Here is a 16,729-nt window from a genome sequence, read left to right as displayed (position 1 = left end):
TTAGTGGTTTCATTTAGTTCAGTAGTTTCCAAACTTTTTTGGCCTACTGCCTGCCCCCTTTCCAGAAAAAATATTACTTATTCCCCTGGAAATTATTTTTTTTTTAATTTTAATAGGAATTATTAGGAAAGATAAATGTACCTGTGGCCATCACCGCCCCCCTGGATCACTGCTGCACCCACCAGGGGGTGGCACCCACTTTGGGAATCACTGGTTTAGTTAATAAACTACCTTCTAAAACTTTCTTACTTTTTCTCCACTGCATAACCATATGCTTTGAGATAAAGGATGTCACACTACTTTAAATACTCATCTTCTAATTCAACTAAATCATAAATTAAGTTGGCTCTCTGTATTACCCTAGAACTAACAACCATTCACAACATGTTTCTATGACAAAAAAGTGTTCAAAATTCCATACAATTAGCTTAAAACAAACTTTTGAATCACAATGGTTCTAGTAGAGTCATCAACATCAAAGGAAATTTTATTTAAGTATATAACTTTTGCAGTATAATATACTAGGGGCTAAGACTGCTAAAATGAAAAATGACATTGTTCTTCCCTTAAAAGAACATACAAACCTAGTCAGGGAGTAAGATGTATAAAAACAACCATGTCACAAGATAGAAAGTGATTGGTAAAGTCAAAGAGACAGGAATTCATTCAGAGATTGGAGGCTAGTCAGTAACTAAGATCAGGAAAGTCTTCATGGAAGAGATAGCATTTGGTTAGGTGAAGGGTAATGGAAAATCTTTAAAAATGAAAAGAAGTAAAAGGTGGCAAATCAAGATAGATAGTATAGTGAAAATAACACTGGATTTGAAACCATAAAATCTAGATTTGAACTCTTTCATTTATAAGTTAAGTGACCTTATAGTCTATATAGACAAAATAGTCTAAGATCAGATTACTCATCTGGAAAATAACATTTAGTTTTATGATCTCTAAAATCCCTTTTGGACTATGAAATTTTTTTGATTCTGCAACTAGTGATAGATAGTATATGAAACATAATGCATAAAAAGCTGGAAACAAAAGTTAGTGAACAGACAGTAGATCATCTTGAATGTCAAGATAAGGGGGGGTATGTATTTTATCCTGGGGAACCAATGAAAGTGTTACAGTGATACAATCAGATCTGCATTTAGATACATTCTTCAGCAGAGAGTCAAAGAATAGACTGAAAAAGGAAGTAGTAATTGAAGTTAAGGAGACCAATAGAAGTTCTTCTAATATTCCAGGTAAAGGATAAAACTCTATATTAAGGTAATAATGGATTGGCAGGAAGAAATAAATGCAAGAAATACTGTAGAAGTAGCTTCAAGAGGATTTATTTAGCAACTAATAAAATGTAGGAAGAGAGTGCAGAAAAAGAAAGAATCAAATATCACCGCTGAGCAACTAGGAAGATGGTGACGCTTCTCAAAAGAAATTGAAGTTGGGGAGAAAGTATTTAGGTAGAATACATGGGAGTTTAATTTGAGACATTTGGAATTTGAGGTACTGACAGGATGTCTAGAAATAGGTGATTAAGTATTAAATGAGTGAGCTGAAAGGAGAAAAAGATAACTGAGGGAGAGTTAGGAGTCAGGGAAGGCTTTATGCCTAAGGTCCCTTCTAGCTCTAAAAATCTTACTTCTTAGTATATAGGCACTTCTCTTTCTCATCTAATAAGGAAATTAGTAAAATTCAAATGAAGAGAAAGAAACAAGGGGAAGTAGTGCTTTTAAGGAAATAAAGTAGGTTTAAAACCTCAGAGAAAGTAGGTTCAAATCCTAATTGTCATGTAACTTTGGGCAAGACTGGTTTCAGCTCAGCCTTCTCATGTAAAGAATGAAAGAATTGAACAAGATGATTTCTAAGGTTTTCATTTCAGTTCTTAAACTCTGATCTCATGAACTATTCTAATCTGGAAGGAGTGGGATTTGGGAAGATTTTGGGGGAAGAAACTGAATGAATGGATTATAAAATATGTAGATGGGAAACAAATATACTTTCATCCTGTCTCAACTCAAGTGCATAGTTAGTGGTTTTATCTGTCTCAGTCTGGGTTCTCCTAAATTTCCCTGTCAACTTCTCATACCTCTAATCCATTGCTAACTCTCAGGGCCTACCCAAGTCTAACATTTGAAAATGTTTCCAAATATATTGCTACAAAACAAGGTAGAAAGTGGGACCCCACCACCACCACTAACCAATCAACTAGCAGGCATTAAGTACCTCCTTTGTATCAAAAGGTCTATAAGAAGCCAGAAAAAGATCCAAAAAAACAAATAACTAATTGAGCTATCACACCATTTGATGGCCCAAAGTGTACTTAAAAAAAAAAGCTTTGTAAGAAATAGCTCATTAGAATTAAGGATAGTTTAGCAATTACATAAATATCCATAGCTTACCTCCTTGCATTCCTTTTGCTGTTGCAGTTTTACCAGCATTATCAAGTCCAACCATCACAAGTGTCACCTTTCTGAAAATAATTAAGATTTTTAAAATCACTACAATTCAATATAACAAATTTATATTTTTTTAATTTTTATTTCTATGGCACAATTAAACAAAATCAGTTCTAAGATAGCCTGATCATCTATGAAAAGAGGAAGTAATGTAATAATTCAAAATGGCACATTTAAAAAGCAACAATAATATACAATACTCACATATGATTGTATTAAATAAAATTGTGAACCTATGTGACTGGAAGAATGGTGCTACCCTCAACAGAAATAAGGAAGCTGAAAAGAAGGTTAAGTGAGAAATTACTTTTGTCTATTTTGTACATGTTGAGTTTGAGATGTCTATAATACATCTAAGTTTGAAATGTCCAATATGAAGTTGGTGATATGGGACTGGAGCTCAGAAAAGACTTGATATCTATATTTGAAAGTAATCTGTGTAAATACAATTGAATTCATCTAAGTTTATGAAGTTGCTAATTTAGTACAAAAAAGGAAGAGGGTCCAGGGCAAAGCTTTAAGTTTTGAAGGCAGGACTCAAAGTCTGGTGTTCTTTTTATAATATCATATTGTCCTATAGTATTTAATACTTACTAATAAAAATAAATGTATTTTTCATTCCTGAATCATCTACTACTAATCACCAGACCACTATCTGGTAAGAGTAACATTTGAACAGGACCTTTTTAAACATGCTATTGACATCCCCCAAAATAAGTAGTTAAAAGGAATGGTTATTCCCCAATTATCAAGTCATGCTCCTGAATAGCTAGCTAGCATTCACTATAGGCCAAGCAGATCTATTATCACTGTTGCTACTGCTAAAGGTATATCTCACCTCCCTTCTCCCTCCATCCCCCTCCAATCCCTTTCCTTCCTCTCCTTATAGTTCTTGCCTGGAAACAGTAATCAAATCAACAGAACCACTGCTGGAAAGGTTATGCCCTAGTACAAATACTAACTACTAATATTCCCAGACCAAAATACCTCTCTCCTCTTCCTTGGCCACCACTCCCCCATTGTTTTCTCTCCCTACCAGGACCTTTGCAAAGTGGTTGTCACATTGCTTAATAAATGCTTTTTTCAAATTAATTCATTCAAAACAGATAACAATAAACTGCCATAAAAAGTAAACTGAAAGGGCCTAGAAATTGCTTCAGCCAGCAATAAGATTTTACTAAGCTGAGAGGTAAGACCAGTTTAGAATATAAAACTCAGGTATAAAAACTTTACAAAGAAAAGATGATAAAAGAATATGACAGATTAGCCTGATACAAAAGTGGGAAGCAATAGAAAAAAAAAGAGTTTAAAGAATACTTGATGAAATACTCAATAAAGCAAAATTATCCTGAGGGTATTAAAGAAAGTGAACAACTGAAAGAAGAACAACAGAAGAACAACTAGAAGAGATATATGAACATTTTTATACCAAGCTCTTTTCACCTTTGAGAACCACATTTATACTCTTATATCAGTCTTAATTAGATGTGTTGCTTTGGAGTATGAATTTGTTTCATTCTCGGAATCTGTACCCTCAGCACCTGACACTGTCTAGGACATAGAAGGTTACTTAATGTTTGTTGACTGACTGACATAGAAATGGTACCATATAAAGTAAATGTGGGGAAAAAAGGTAGACTAGTCAAAGTAGGTAATCCCACAGGATCAGCAATGGAGGCAACACAAAACAGTGGAGACAGTGATTCTTGAAATAACTGAAAAAGGATGCCAAAGGTATAGGAGACTCAAAAGGAATTTAGCCTTTCTACACAAGAAAAACCAAACATATTAAGAATGTGTATTGCTCTATGACATAGTTAAAATGACAACCTCCAATTCTTTCTATATATGGCTCTCAAATCTTTGATAAATTTTGTAATTTTTAATGTCAAGCTTCTCATACTATTGCTGCCTTCATATAATAGTTTTCCTGATTCTGTTTCACTCAGTATCAATTCATACGAATCTTCCCAGATTTCTCTGAATTCTTTAAATCTATAATTTTCTATGGTACAATAATATTCTATTATACTCATATACTAGTTTGTTCTGTCATTATCAATGAGTACATTTCTTTCAGTTTTTTGGGGCTACTATAAAGAATGTTATCAAGAACATTTGTGTATTATATGTATATAGGACTTTTTCATCTATTAGGCTTCCTTGAGATATATATGCCTAATAATAGTAAGGGGAGGTTTTATTTTCGTGACTTTAATATAACTCCATATAATTTTATAGAATGTTTAGAACAATTCAGAGATCCACAAACAGCTCATTAAAATGCTTATCTCTTCTTATAGGATCTCTTAACAACTGTCATTTTCCTAACTGACAATCTGATGGGTATGAGGTAAAGCTGTAAGTTTTATTTTGAATATCTTTTATTAATGATGATCTTGGAACATTTCATACAATTGTTGATCATTTGCAATTGTAATCATTATTTATGATGTACTGTAGTATAGTAGATAAAGTACTACGAATCTGGAGTCAAAGATTAGGGGTTGCTGCTATCTGTGTTACTTTAAACAAATCACTGAATTTCCCTTGATTAGTTTCCTCATCTATTAAACTAAAAAGTTGGACTAGATAGCCTGATGTCCTCTTTCCAGCTCTGGATCTAGGTTTCTCTGATCCTACATTGTTTGGCCATTTATTTATTGAAGAATGGCTCTAAGTCTAATATATTTATACCAAATACAATATGTATCAGGGCACAGCAGATAGAGCTTCAGGCCTGAAGGAGAATATGAGTTCAAATCGGGCCTAAGAACCTTACTAATTGTGTGACTCAAGGCAAGACATGTAACATGTTCGCTTCAGTTTCTTCATCTATAAAATGGGATAACAACAGCCCCTACAACCTCACAGAATAGTTGTGAGGATCAGAAGAAATGATAATTGTATCAAGTGTTTACCACAATGCCTGGTATATAGTAAGCATTAGATAAATGCTTGCTATTTTTATTGGATCTTTGTCATGGAGATTTCCTTCCAATTTGCTGAATTTCTTGCTTTACTTGGTTTTTTCACAGAAAGGTTAATTTCAATTTAAAGTAATCTAAATTGTCTATTTTACATTTTATGATCACTTCTATCCTTTAAGAAGTACTTATTCTTAACTTAAGAATTAAGAATTTTAAAAGAATCTTCCCCTAATAACATAGTAGTTCAAGAAACCTTACTTTTTCTTCTAATCTTTTTATGATCTTTGATACTATATGTATCCGTTTAGATCTTATTGTGATATATGGCTTAAAATACTAACAATACTATTCTTTCTAGTAATGACATATAGCTGCTAGTCTGAAGAAATGAATGAGGATCACATAAGGACAATGACAATATGCACAGTACACAAACTGGTTGTATCACATTACAAATAAGAAATTATATAGTAAAAATTGTATAAAGGATCAAAAAAGAAATGGCGGGGTGGGGCAGAAATGAGCCAGTTAGGTGGTAAGATAATTAATGGCTAATTTATATATTCCATTGGTATCCACTCAGCATCAAAGGAATACAAATAAGGATCCCCAAACCAAATTGGGTAGAGTGGGAATTCGTAAGGTAAAAAAGGAATGTCTAGCAGTAATAAGGGCCTATTTGAGGTTGGGTTATGTAAATTTGTAGTGGACCTTGTTTTCAAGAGTTGTATGAATTTCTCCACCTTCATTCAGCAGTAAATGTGCAGGAATAAAGTTAATGAATGGTGGGAATGATCCAAGGCTAGGCTAAGGCTTGGCTGGGTATAATCAGCAATATGAAATGGGAGCTAGGGATACAAGAGAAAATAATATAGAGTTAAATTGGTTCTTCAGGGCATCAAGATGGAGAAAAGATGAGAGTGGTGGCTGGTATGAGGGAGATGACCTAGAAGAGAATTGAAAGATTGGAGGTCACAGTGGGGATATGTAGAGTACAGTTTTGTAAAAGGCAGGAGAAATGAAAAGCCAATAGATTAGTTGGATAAGGGGGATGTCAAAATTCTCAAACACAGAGATGGCACATTTGTGGGTTAGGGTTAGGGGTTGAGGTGGGATAGAGGGGTAACTCTCAGTTAGGTAGATTGAGGAAAATGAGTGGTTAGAATATCTGATGAAGAAACAATATATATGTTGATGTTCTATAATAAGAGGACAAGAGTTGGGGAGAGAAAAATTATAAGCCAGGTACTGAATGCAATGAAAAAAGGGGAATGATCTGGGGGGTGCTTAAATAGCAACCAGGATTTTGTTTGGTTGATAGATATGAATAGCCCAAACATCAAAGGAGAAGAGGATACTGAATGATGGAGGAAAAGGGACAACCTAAAATGGCTATGGAGAACAAGGAGTATTCCAACTCTCCTGCTTCAACCAGTGAGTCAAGAAGAAGGAATAAAGGTATGGCCAGTATTAGAAAGGATGGCCAGCAAGGTTGTGTCATCCAGAGATACCCAGGGTTTTAGTAAGAACCTATAGAGGGTAAGAGTAGAAGATGAAAAGATTTAAGATGAAGAGAAGTCTGATGCCATTGGATTAATGATGCATTCCATAGGGCACATTAGAATGGTTGGGATTCAGTTAGGTTGAAACTTTGGGGTGGGAGAGTTGAGATTGATATGAGGAATTGGGTGGAATGGAAAAGGAATGGAGTTTGGATGACTTTCTACAAGAATTCAGAGTAACTGGGATGTGAAGGGTATGACTAGGTGTGAAAATGTTTATCACTGAGTGGAGGATGTATTCCTTTTGCCTCAAAGAACAAGAACAGTAAAAGATAGGGGCCCAGAAGTCAAAAGGAGGGTGGGTTATTCTTTGTACCAGAGATTCTCTATATCCCATTTGGGAAATGATTGCCAGCAAAAGCTGGAAGTTGTTTTGTGCTGGCATAGATAAGAAGTGGATGCTTGGGGCAGATGAAAGACACCTGGCCCCAGCTCCTAGCAGTCTTTCTTCAGTGAACACTGTACTAAGTAGGAGATAAAAGATACAAGGTGCTAGCATGAGACTTCACCTGAGGAGGCTGGCAAGGAGGTAGCACCAGAAAATGTGAACTCCCTGTGTATGGGGGAAGTCTTCTGGGGAAAGTGACCACTGAAAGCTTATAGGTCTCCCCAGTCTGATTTGTCCTAGGAACACCACAATATTCAATACTCGAAAAAAAAAGCAGTAACAGAATCCAAGCCAGACTTACCTCTACAAATGCAGAGAGTTTAGACCTGACATTAATTGCAAAGTCAGAAATTAGAAGTTGGAAAAATGAGCAAAAAAAAAAAACACTATAAAAAGTTATTATGTGGCAGGGACACTAAGATACAAAAATTCAGGAGAAGAGAATGAATCCAAAACATCTATAAAAAGAAAGCTTGGGCACAAAATCAACCAGAATTCCTGGAAAAGATGAACTAAGAGTTTTTAAAGAAGTTTATTTTTTTTAATAAATGAAATGTGAGTACAAGAGGGAAAATCTGAGGAAGAACATGAGAGGCACAGGAGAAAAAATTGAAAAGGGAATTATCAGCTTGGCACAAGAAGTACAAAACCCTGCTTAAGCAAGAAATTTCCTAAAATTTAGAATGGACCAAATAGAAGTCAATGACTGAATGAGATCAGTATTAAAATCAAAAGACTAAAAAAAGTAGAATAAAATATAAGGTACCCCAGAGAACAAAAACAGCTAACCTGGAAAACAGAACAAGGAGGAAAAAAACATTTAAGTGCTACAGGACTACCTGAAAGTCAAGGCCATAGAGAAAGAGAGAATACCCAGATTAGACATCATATTTCAGGAAATGTTAAACCACCCAGATCTTTTAAAACTAAAGGGTAAAGAGGAAAGGAAAAAAAAAGAGAAATCCACTAATATCCACCTCCTGAAAGGAAAACTTTTTTTTTTCAGAAAATGACTGAAAATTTTATTAACATATACAAATGAAATAAAAATGAAATGGTTTGAGTTAGATGAACACAAAAGTCCTTTCCAGATTTGGGGAATACTTACCCCAAAGGATTTCTATGACTTTTTTTTAAAATTTTCCCCTAGTTACATATTTCATGTTCTTTAGCGGACGCACAATTCCACTGGGTTTTACATGTATCATTAATCAAGACCTAATTCCATATTATTGATAGTTGGACTAGAGTTATCATTTAGTGTCTACATCCCCAATAAGATCCCCAACAGCCCATGTTGGTTCAAGCAGTTGTTTTTCTTCTGTGTTTCTCCTTCCACAGTTCTTCTTCTGAATGTGGCTAGTTGAAAGGAAAACTCTTAAGGACATAATAGCCAAAGTCTGAGCTTCCAGATAAAAGAAAAAACACTGTTAGCAACCAGAAGGAAGAAATTTCAGTTTTAGGGAAGCCACAGACAGAATCACATACAATTTAGCATTCACCAGTATAAGGGAGCAGAGAGCTTTGAATACAGTATTCCAGAAGGCAAACGATATAAGCTTACAATCAAGAATAACTAACTGAGTAAAAGTATAATCCAAAAGGGGTAAAAATATGGACCTTTAATATATGTATACAATTTTATTATAAAGCCAAAACAACTTTAAAAGACTGAGGAACTCTGAATAACATAATGATCAGTCATGATTCCAGAAAACTTATGATGAAACATGTTACCTGACAAATTCAGAAGAAAGAAACATTTTTGTGTGTATGTATAAATGTGTATGCATATGTGAGTACGCATTAAAGCACATTACACAGTCAATATTGACATTTGTTTTACTTACCTTATACATATTTGTAAGTTTTATTTTTCTTTTGTTCTCAATTGTCAGAGAAAGAGGAGAGTAGATTTTTATTGACTGAAAAAATAAAATTTAATTTAAAAAAGAAAAAAATCCCTATCTTCCCTTAAAAGAACTCATATACTACTTCTTTTCCTAATCCCCTTAATTTTTACTGCTCTTTACCTCTAAATTATTTTTTATTTATTTGTGTATATACTGTGTCTTACTTTGCAGAATGTCAGCTTTTTGAGATCAGAGACTATTATTTTTGACTTTATTTACCCAGCACAGTGTTCTATGCAAAGCAGGTGCTTATAAATTTATTTTTAACTGAAAAATGCAAGTCAGAAATTAAATAAGAGAAAGGTTAAATATATGTAAAATTTTAGGAATAAGACAAATGGCACAATATTTTCTACATTATGTTTACTTGGAAAGTTCACATCTTGTGAGTTTCACTTGCCCAAAAGAAAGAAAAATAAAAAGGATAGACAACTTGGGATATCTTGTATACATATGAAATATTTGCAAATTCATTTTCTATGCAACTTAATGAAACTAAAACAAAAGTTGCCAAGTCAAAGAACACAACTTTTGTTAACCAAAATATATGTAAAAATGGTGTTTTTACCCAAAAATGAACATTAGTACTTGCAAATATTTCCAATTACTGTGATAACATGAAGGGGAAAAAAGGCTTCCTAAAGTTTATGTTGTATCCAAACTCTTCTTTCCTAACATTCATTCTTCTAGGTTGTATAATACAACAGATAATTATCAATACTTAATAAGCATCATCATTTTCCCTGTTTCTAGATAGGTATAAAAAGTAGTATGTATAAAAAAAGTTAAGAAATAGCCCCTGTGGTCACTATATTATATGATATTAGTTGTATGGCATAAAATCATAATTTAATCTAGATAATCAGTATTAGTTACTTAATCAAGAATTCAAAACCTCAGCAGTTTCTATAAATGGCCAACCAAATACATTTATATAGAACTGGGAAGAGAGGTCTTTTCCCCACTGAAAATGTAAACTGGATCATTTAATAAAAGAAATCATATGATGTTTATAGTTTGCTAGATCATATTGATATCTGTTCTTCCCAGAAATTTTGGATTGGTTATTGTGATCACAAAATTAGCAAAGAAATGTTAAAGTAAGCTTTCCAAGTCCTCAAAAAATCCTGAAAGATACTGCCAGTAATGATGACATCCCAACATCTGTTTAAATATTTTTTACTTAGGTGGGTCTCTTAGAGCATTGCTATCAAGTATAATCCTAACTTACTGCCTCTTTCTAGGATTATAAAAAGGATTTTCCCTTAAGGATAATTCTGGCCAGCAATGTTATTAGTTTAAGCTTCACTGAAAAGGAAAAAAAGAATTGCAGGAACCAGTAAAGGAAAGGATCCTAATAAAAGTCACTATATCCACTATTGCAGTTTATATATAATAAACACTCAAAAAATATATATAGTCTAATTTGATAATACCACAACTTATCACTAGGGTATCAATGATACCCTAGGGCAGCAGTTTTTTTGCGTCATGGACCCTTTGGAAGTCTAATTAGTGAAGCCTATGGACTTCCCTTCTCAGAATAAAATACAATACATGGGATTTCAAAGGAAATCAAGCATGTTGAAATAAAGATGCATTTTTTCCTATCCAAATTCATGAACTCCCTGAAATATTCATTAACTTATTGGTGGTCCATGGACTCTAGGTTAAGAACCCCCTGCTCTAAGGCCACAAATAAGTTCCACCTAAACACGAAAAAGTGGAAAGAATTCAAAGATAAGAAAAAGAAAATATAGAGAGGGCTCAAGGTTAATAAATGCTAAATAGCAAGGTAGAGTAGAAAAGTATGAAGAACTTAATTATGACTACTTCTTGTCACTTAGGTGAGATTAGACAAGTCCTATAAATTGAGCTCAAATTTCAGCTGTAAAACGAGGGAGATAAACTGGATGATCACTAAGGTCTTATGATTTTATGCTAACTAAAAGAAAGTAGAAGCAGGTATAACAAAAGAAGCAGAAAGATAAAAGGTAGACTTGTCCATTTCTGTGGACAAGATCATCCATCATTCTCACCCAGGCTCAAAACTATCTTTGACTTTTCCTCCTCTTCCCTCATCCATTCAAGTATTAATCCATACTGGTTCTGATTTTTCTAAGTTCTTTAAGAGAAGTTTCTTTATATTCCCAAAACCTCACTTTCAAGCTCTGATTACTTATTTCCTGAATAGCCATTTAACTGATCCTCTGCTTCCAAATTCCCACTCAATACACCCCAGATATTGTTCATTCCAAAGCACCATTTTGCACACATTTAAAAATCTTCAGTGATACCCTACCACCACCACCAAATCCCTGAAGGTTAAATTCAAATTGTACCAGAGGTTGACAAGATCTTTCACAATTCAGACCTCAGCCTAACTCTCCAACTAGTGTCTTACCAGTCCTGTAGATAAACTCCCTAATAAACAACTTAATTACTCTTTGTACCTGGAATATATAAAATACCATCCAACTTCCAAGTGGTTTACTCTATTTGAAATGTAATTCATTCTCCTCATCTAAAGTCTACCTTTCTTTAAAACTCATGATCCTTTTCTCCTTCACTGATAACGCTAAGCCCACCCCAATTCTTTAGGCATGGTTCTCTCTTCTGATTTATTTACCAGTACTTGATTCTTAAGGTTTAGATTCCAATTCACATGGCTACTTTTGGTTATATCTATCATAACTATATCATAATAATATCAGTATCTCTTTAAATTGTATCAGCAACCTGCCTACTAGCTTATTGTTTCCTGATCCTGACACCTGATGAATTAGTTTCAAACTGGTCACTAAAAAGTAAATTGATTGTGGGAGAAGGTATAAATGAAGGTAAGGATGTATAAGAGAGTGAGTACAGATTTGGAATACAAAAAGAATGTACTGTATATCACCTATAAAAATAATATAAAAATACAGCATCATATATAAAATTTAAGTCATATTAATGAGCATATTTCAAATCAGTTTTCATTAGGATGAACAAAACATTAAAGGGATGGTTTTAAGAGTTATTTACGAAGTTCTAGATGATATTAAACAATCTTAATTTTGGGATAGGCATAGACTAAAAAAAAAGCACTAAAAAACACACTTTAAAGCACTTAATATTTGCTAGAAAGCAACTTTATTTCCCCCTCCCTAAAACAAACTACCATCTTTTCTCCCACAATAAAGTAAATGCAATTACCTGATATAAACTGTAATTCACATTAATGCAATCTGCTTAAGTTTGTGGAAGAGTGATACAGCCCTCCTAGGCAACAAACATCTTTAACAATTAACTCTATCCAATGTAGAAAAGTATTTTCTTCTGCCTCTGGTATTATGCTATGATCTAAAATATGCTTATTAAAGAACAGACCATCACATGATTTATGAATCTTAAACTTCAATGTTACCTTTTTAGAAACACTAATAAATTTTCTTATGCTTAAAAAAAAATCAAATATTTGACTCTAACATGGAGAATGACCCTTTTCATTTCTCTGTTATCATGTCTCCTAGCAATGACTTTTTTCTTTTTTAAAGCTTATATCATCAATGTGTTTAAACTTGGCTTGTTCGGGATTGACACTATTCATGGTAAAAGAAACCAATTTGATGACTTTTTTCATAGGTCTCGAAAAAATGCCATTATACTTTTTGCCTTTCAAGAAAATCCAAGTGGATATAGTAATATTATTTTTATTATTTTTTATTTAATAATAAAAATAAAAACTTATTATTAAAAATAATATCTTTTTAAAAATGGGACTTAAAATTTTTTACAAATGCAAACCCATGGGAAAAAACTATAAGTTATCAATTGTGAAACTAAAGATGTAGGAATAAGTATGAAATCAAATCATAAATTATAATAAAAAATCTGAATCTGTAGATATATTTTATATATGAAAACATCAAAAGGCAGAAATCAATGTCATTAAAATTGATATCACAAAAACCTACTTAGGTAGAAGGCAAAAGCTTTAATTTCTTCAGATATTAAAGATGTTATCAATCATTCCAGAAAAACCACAGTCTGAATACAGCAGGTAAATGAGGGAGGACAGAATTACAAAACAATCCATAAAAGTAATTATCACCAGGGAACAGAGAAAAAACACAGTTCCAATCTTCCTCTCCTCTTTAAGGAGATGGCTACCAGTGTGGAAGCCACACTGTATATACGGTCAGAGATGATATTAGACTTGTTGGCTAATTTGTCTTTTATCTTCCTTTTTTAATTCTTTTTTGCTTTAGATTGCTTAATATATAGGGACAGAAGAACAGATACATATTTGAAAATGTAAAAAAAATCAATAAAAACTGTAGAGTAAATGTCAACCTAAAAAGTCTATTTTTCTTAAGATTTACATAAATTCTTCCAATAATTAATTTTAATAGAGTACAACTTGAATGAAAATAATTTGAAGTAATGACTTTTTTTTTGTTTGTTTTTAAAAGCCCTTATCTTCCGTTTTAAAAATCAATACTATGTATTGGTTCTAAGGCAGAAGAGTGGTAAAGGGCTGGGCAATGGGGGTTAAGTGACTTGCCAGGGTTCACAAAGCTGAGAAATGTCGGAGGTCTTATTTGAACCCAGGACCTCTCCCCCTTTTTGGGGCCTGGCTCTCAATTTACTGAGGCACCTATTTGCCCCCAAGCCATGAAGTATTATTATTATTTCTTTTGCCACATTTTACCATCTACTTGGTTCCAAATGCTGTGGAAAGAAAATCAACATTTAGTTATATGTAGCTGTAAAGAGGTCTCCATTATAGTTTTCTGTTTGGGGAATGTTTTCTCTTGGCAACTCCAGGATGAGCTAATTCAACATAACCTTTTAAAATTCACAAGAAATTTAAAAAAAAAAAAAAAAAAAAAAAAAAAAAAGGCAACTTCTTAAGATGGCCAAGGAAGCTCTAAGAATTCATTAAAGGAAAGTCTTTAGTCGGAGAACGTAAACCAAAGCAATACAACAAGCATAAGAACCAAGACCAGGGTAAAGAACAAAAATGCTCACGCCAATTATAAGGAATTTTATACGTTTCTGAAATATAGAAAGCCACAGTAAGACATCTTCATAGTCAAGAAAGATTTAGACTTCCGTGCTAGAAACAATAAATGTTATAAAAAATGTTTTTAAAACAATACAGGGGGAAAGTAGAGATAATTAAAACTCTTCCATTTCTTTGCCTCTTTTTCATTTTTTGCTCCGAGGAGGGGATGAATTTCCAAATTCAAAGAGTTCCGATTAAAAAATAAGTTTTCTTTACAAACTCTAATGGGATCGTGAAAAGTTCCTATAGTCATTTAAGAATTTCCCCTCGAAGGGATAAACGGGGGAAAGTAAGGGTCTAGACCCATACAAGAAAACCTGCGTCCAGGGCCTCCAGCTCCGAGGAGCGCCTAGCAGCACAACCCACAGGTGCGGGGCTGGGGCCCTCACCTTCCCCTTTCGTACCTGATGGGATCCTCCGGCTTTTTCAAAAAGCTGCAACACTCTCCCATCACACCGCCTGGTCCTTGCAGTCACCACAGTCGTCGCAGCCAAGGCTATCTCCAAGCAGGGGGAGGTAGGGAATCGGTACTAACGGCCCTAGGGCCCTAGGACCGCGAGGCCCAGAGGGCCAGGAAACGGAAGACGGGAAGACGGCAAGACAGGACCTGGGAACTAAAAGTGAAGGCGTAGTTCAAGGGGAGGGGGGGTTATAAGGGAAATAAACAGGGGAAGGCACTCTAAGCAAAAACCGACCACAACTCCAGTTGTGCTCAAAGTGTGAGGCTCCAGTAAGCCTAAGCCCCTATAAGAGGGTCACACAGCGGGTATGTTACAATGGGGACTAGGTGACGACTGGGTAAAGCGAACAGAAGCAATGACGTGCTGATGTCACATTATTTCTTTACGTGCAAGCCTAACCAAGCCCCGCCTGCACACTTGGTCCAATATTTGATTCAGGTTGCTGGACTGGAGGCTTCCAAGTGGTTGATATTGTAGCTCCGCCCCTCAGCCTAAGGAAAAGGAGGAGGAAGAAGAGAAGGAGGAGAAGAGCGAAAAGGGTGGAGTTTAAGGAGAGGAGGTGGGGTGGAAAGGGGGTATGTGTAACCAGGCAACAGGAGCGTCCCTGTCCCCAGGGCCAAGCACGAGATTCTGTAGTAGTGAAAACAAACCCTAAGCCACACTGACATTGTAATTCTTAACTCCTTTTGCAATGTCTTAGGTATTACCCAAATCCACCTTCCTACTGCCTCAAATATAAAAGATCTCAGTCCCTAGTGTGAACTTTCGGTTCCTATTTTTTTCTGTTCGTTTTAGAATTACTTTTTTAAAGATATTTTCCCAATTAGAAATAATATCAATTTTCAAAAGATGTTTTCCGAAATTATAATTTCCAATCCAAATTGTCTCCCTCCCTTCTCTCAGCGACGGTAAGCAATTTGATATTATCATGCAAAACCTACTTCCATACTGGTCATTGGTGTAAAAGAACAGACAATAAACCCCAAATCTCAAAATAAAACCTTAAACTAATGTGGAAGATGATATGATTTATCTGCATCTGACTGCAACAGTTCTTTCTCTGGAAGTCAGTGGCATTCTTTGTCATAAATATGAGTTAATCAATGAGAAACCAGCAAGTGTTTTGGGCAACTGCCACTCACAGATCAAACTCAGAAAGAGGAATAGGGTATCAGAAGCAGAGTAAATCTGATAACCCTTCACCTAGATATTGCTGAAAGTAGCTAAGTCTTTGCCAACTGATCATTCCACATATTGCTATTACTATGTACAAAATTCTTCCAGCTCAGCTTATTTCACAGTCTTATATCCCTTTGGGCATAGTTCCAAATTGCCCTCCAGAATGGTTAGATCAGTTCACAACTCCACTGAAAATGCATTAGTGTCCTAATTTTACCACATCCCTTCCAAAATGTATCACTTTCCTTTACTGTCATATTGGCCAATCTGATAGGTTTGAGATAGTACTTCAGTTATTTTAATTTGCATTTCTCTAATTAAGTGATTTAGAACATTTTTTTCATATATTTATTAATAGCTTTGATTTCACCTGAAAATTACTTGTTCATATGCTTTGTCCATTTGTCACCTAGGAAATAACAAATTCTTATAAATTTAATTTATTTCTCTATAAGTTTGAGAAATTAGACCTTTATCAGAGAAATTTATTATAAACATTTTTCCCAGTTTGTTGTTTCCCTTCTAAATCTTGGTTTATATTAGTTTTAATTGTACAAAACCTTTTTAAACTGAATATAATAAAAATCATTCATTTTATATCTATAGAGAATATACTCATTCTCTATCTCTTGTTTAGTCATAAATTCTTCCCTTCTCCATAGATTCATCAGGTAAGCTATTCTATGTTCCCCTAATTTACTTATGGTATCACTATTTATATCTGATCATATACTCATTTTGACCTTATCTTGGTATAGGGTGGGTGTGAGATATTTTTTGTATCTAG

The 16,729-nt window shown here is 34.3% G+C and overlaps 1 protein-coding gene across 3 annotated transcripts in view; it reads right to left on the bottom strand.

Annotated features, from left to right (window-relative positions):
- ARL13B (ADP ribosylation factor like GTPase 13B) overlaps positions 1 to 15,088 on the bottom strand; it is a 64,389-nt gene extending 49,301 nt beyond the window's left edge. For 2 of the 3 annotated variants that reach the window (XM_044666930.1, XM_044666929.1), the window contains exons 1-2: positions 14,707 to 15,088; positions 2,400 to 2,470 (exon numbers count right to left, since the gene is read on the bottom strand). In XM_044666930.1, the coding sequence (XP_044522865.1) occupies positions 2,400 to 2,470; positions 14,707 to 14,753 (118 nt within the window). In that variant the 5' untranslated portion in view covers positions 14,754 to 15,088. The remainder of the gene's footprint in view (positions 1 to 2,399; positions 2,471 to 14,706) is intronic. The other variant, XM_044666931.1, reaches the window with a different exon arrangement.
- Between the last annotated feature and the right edge of the window lie 1,641 nt (positions 15,089 to 16,729).

Source organism: Gracilinanus agilis, chromosome 3 (assembly GCF_016433145.1).
Source record: "Gracilinanus agilis isolate LMUSP501 chromosome 3, AgileGrace, whole genome shotgun sequence".
Classification (NCBI taxonomy): Eukaryota; Metazoa; Chordata; class Mammalia; order Didelphimorphia; family Didelphidae; genus Gracilinanus; species Gracilinanus agilis.
The sequence above is the reverse complement of the archived record's forward strand: the minus strand, read 5'-3'. Positions and strand labels throughout refer to the sequence as shown.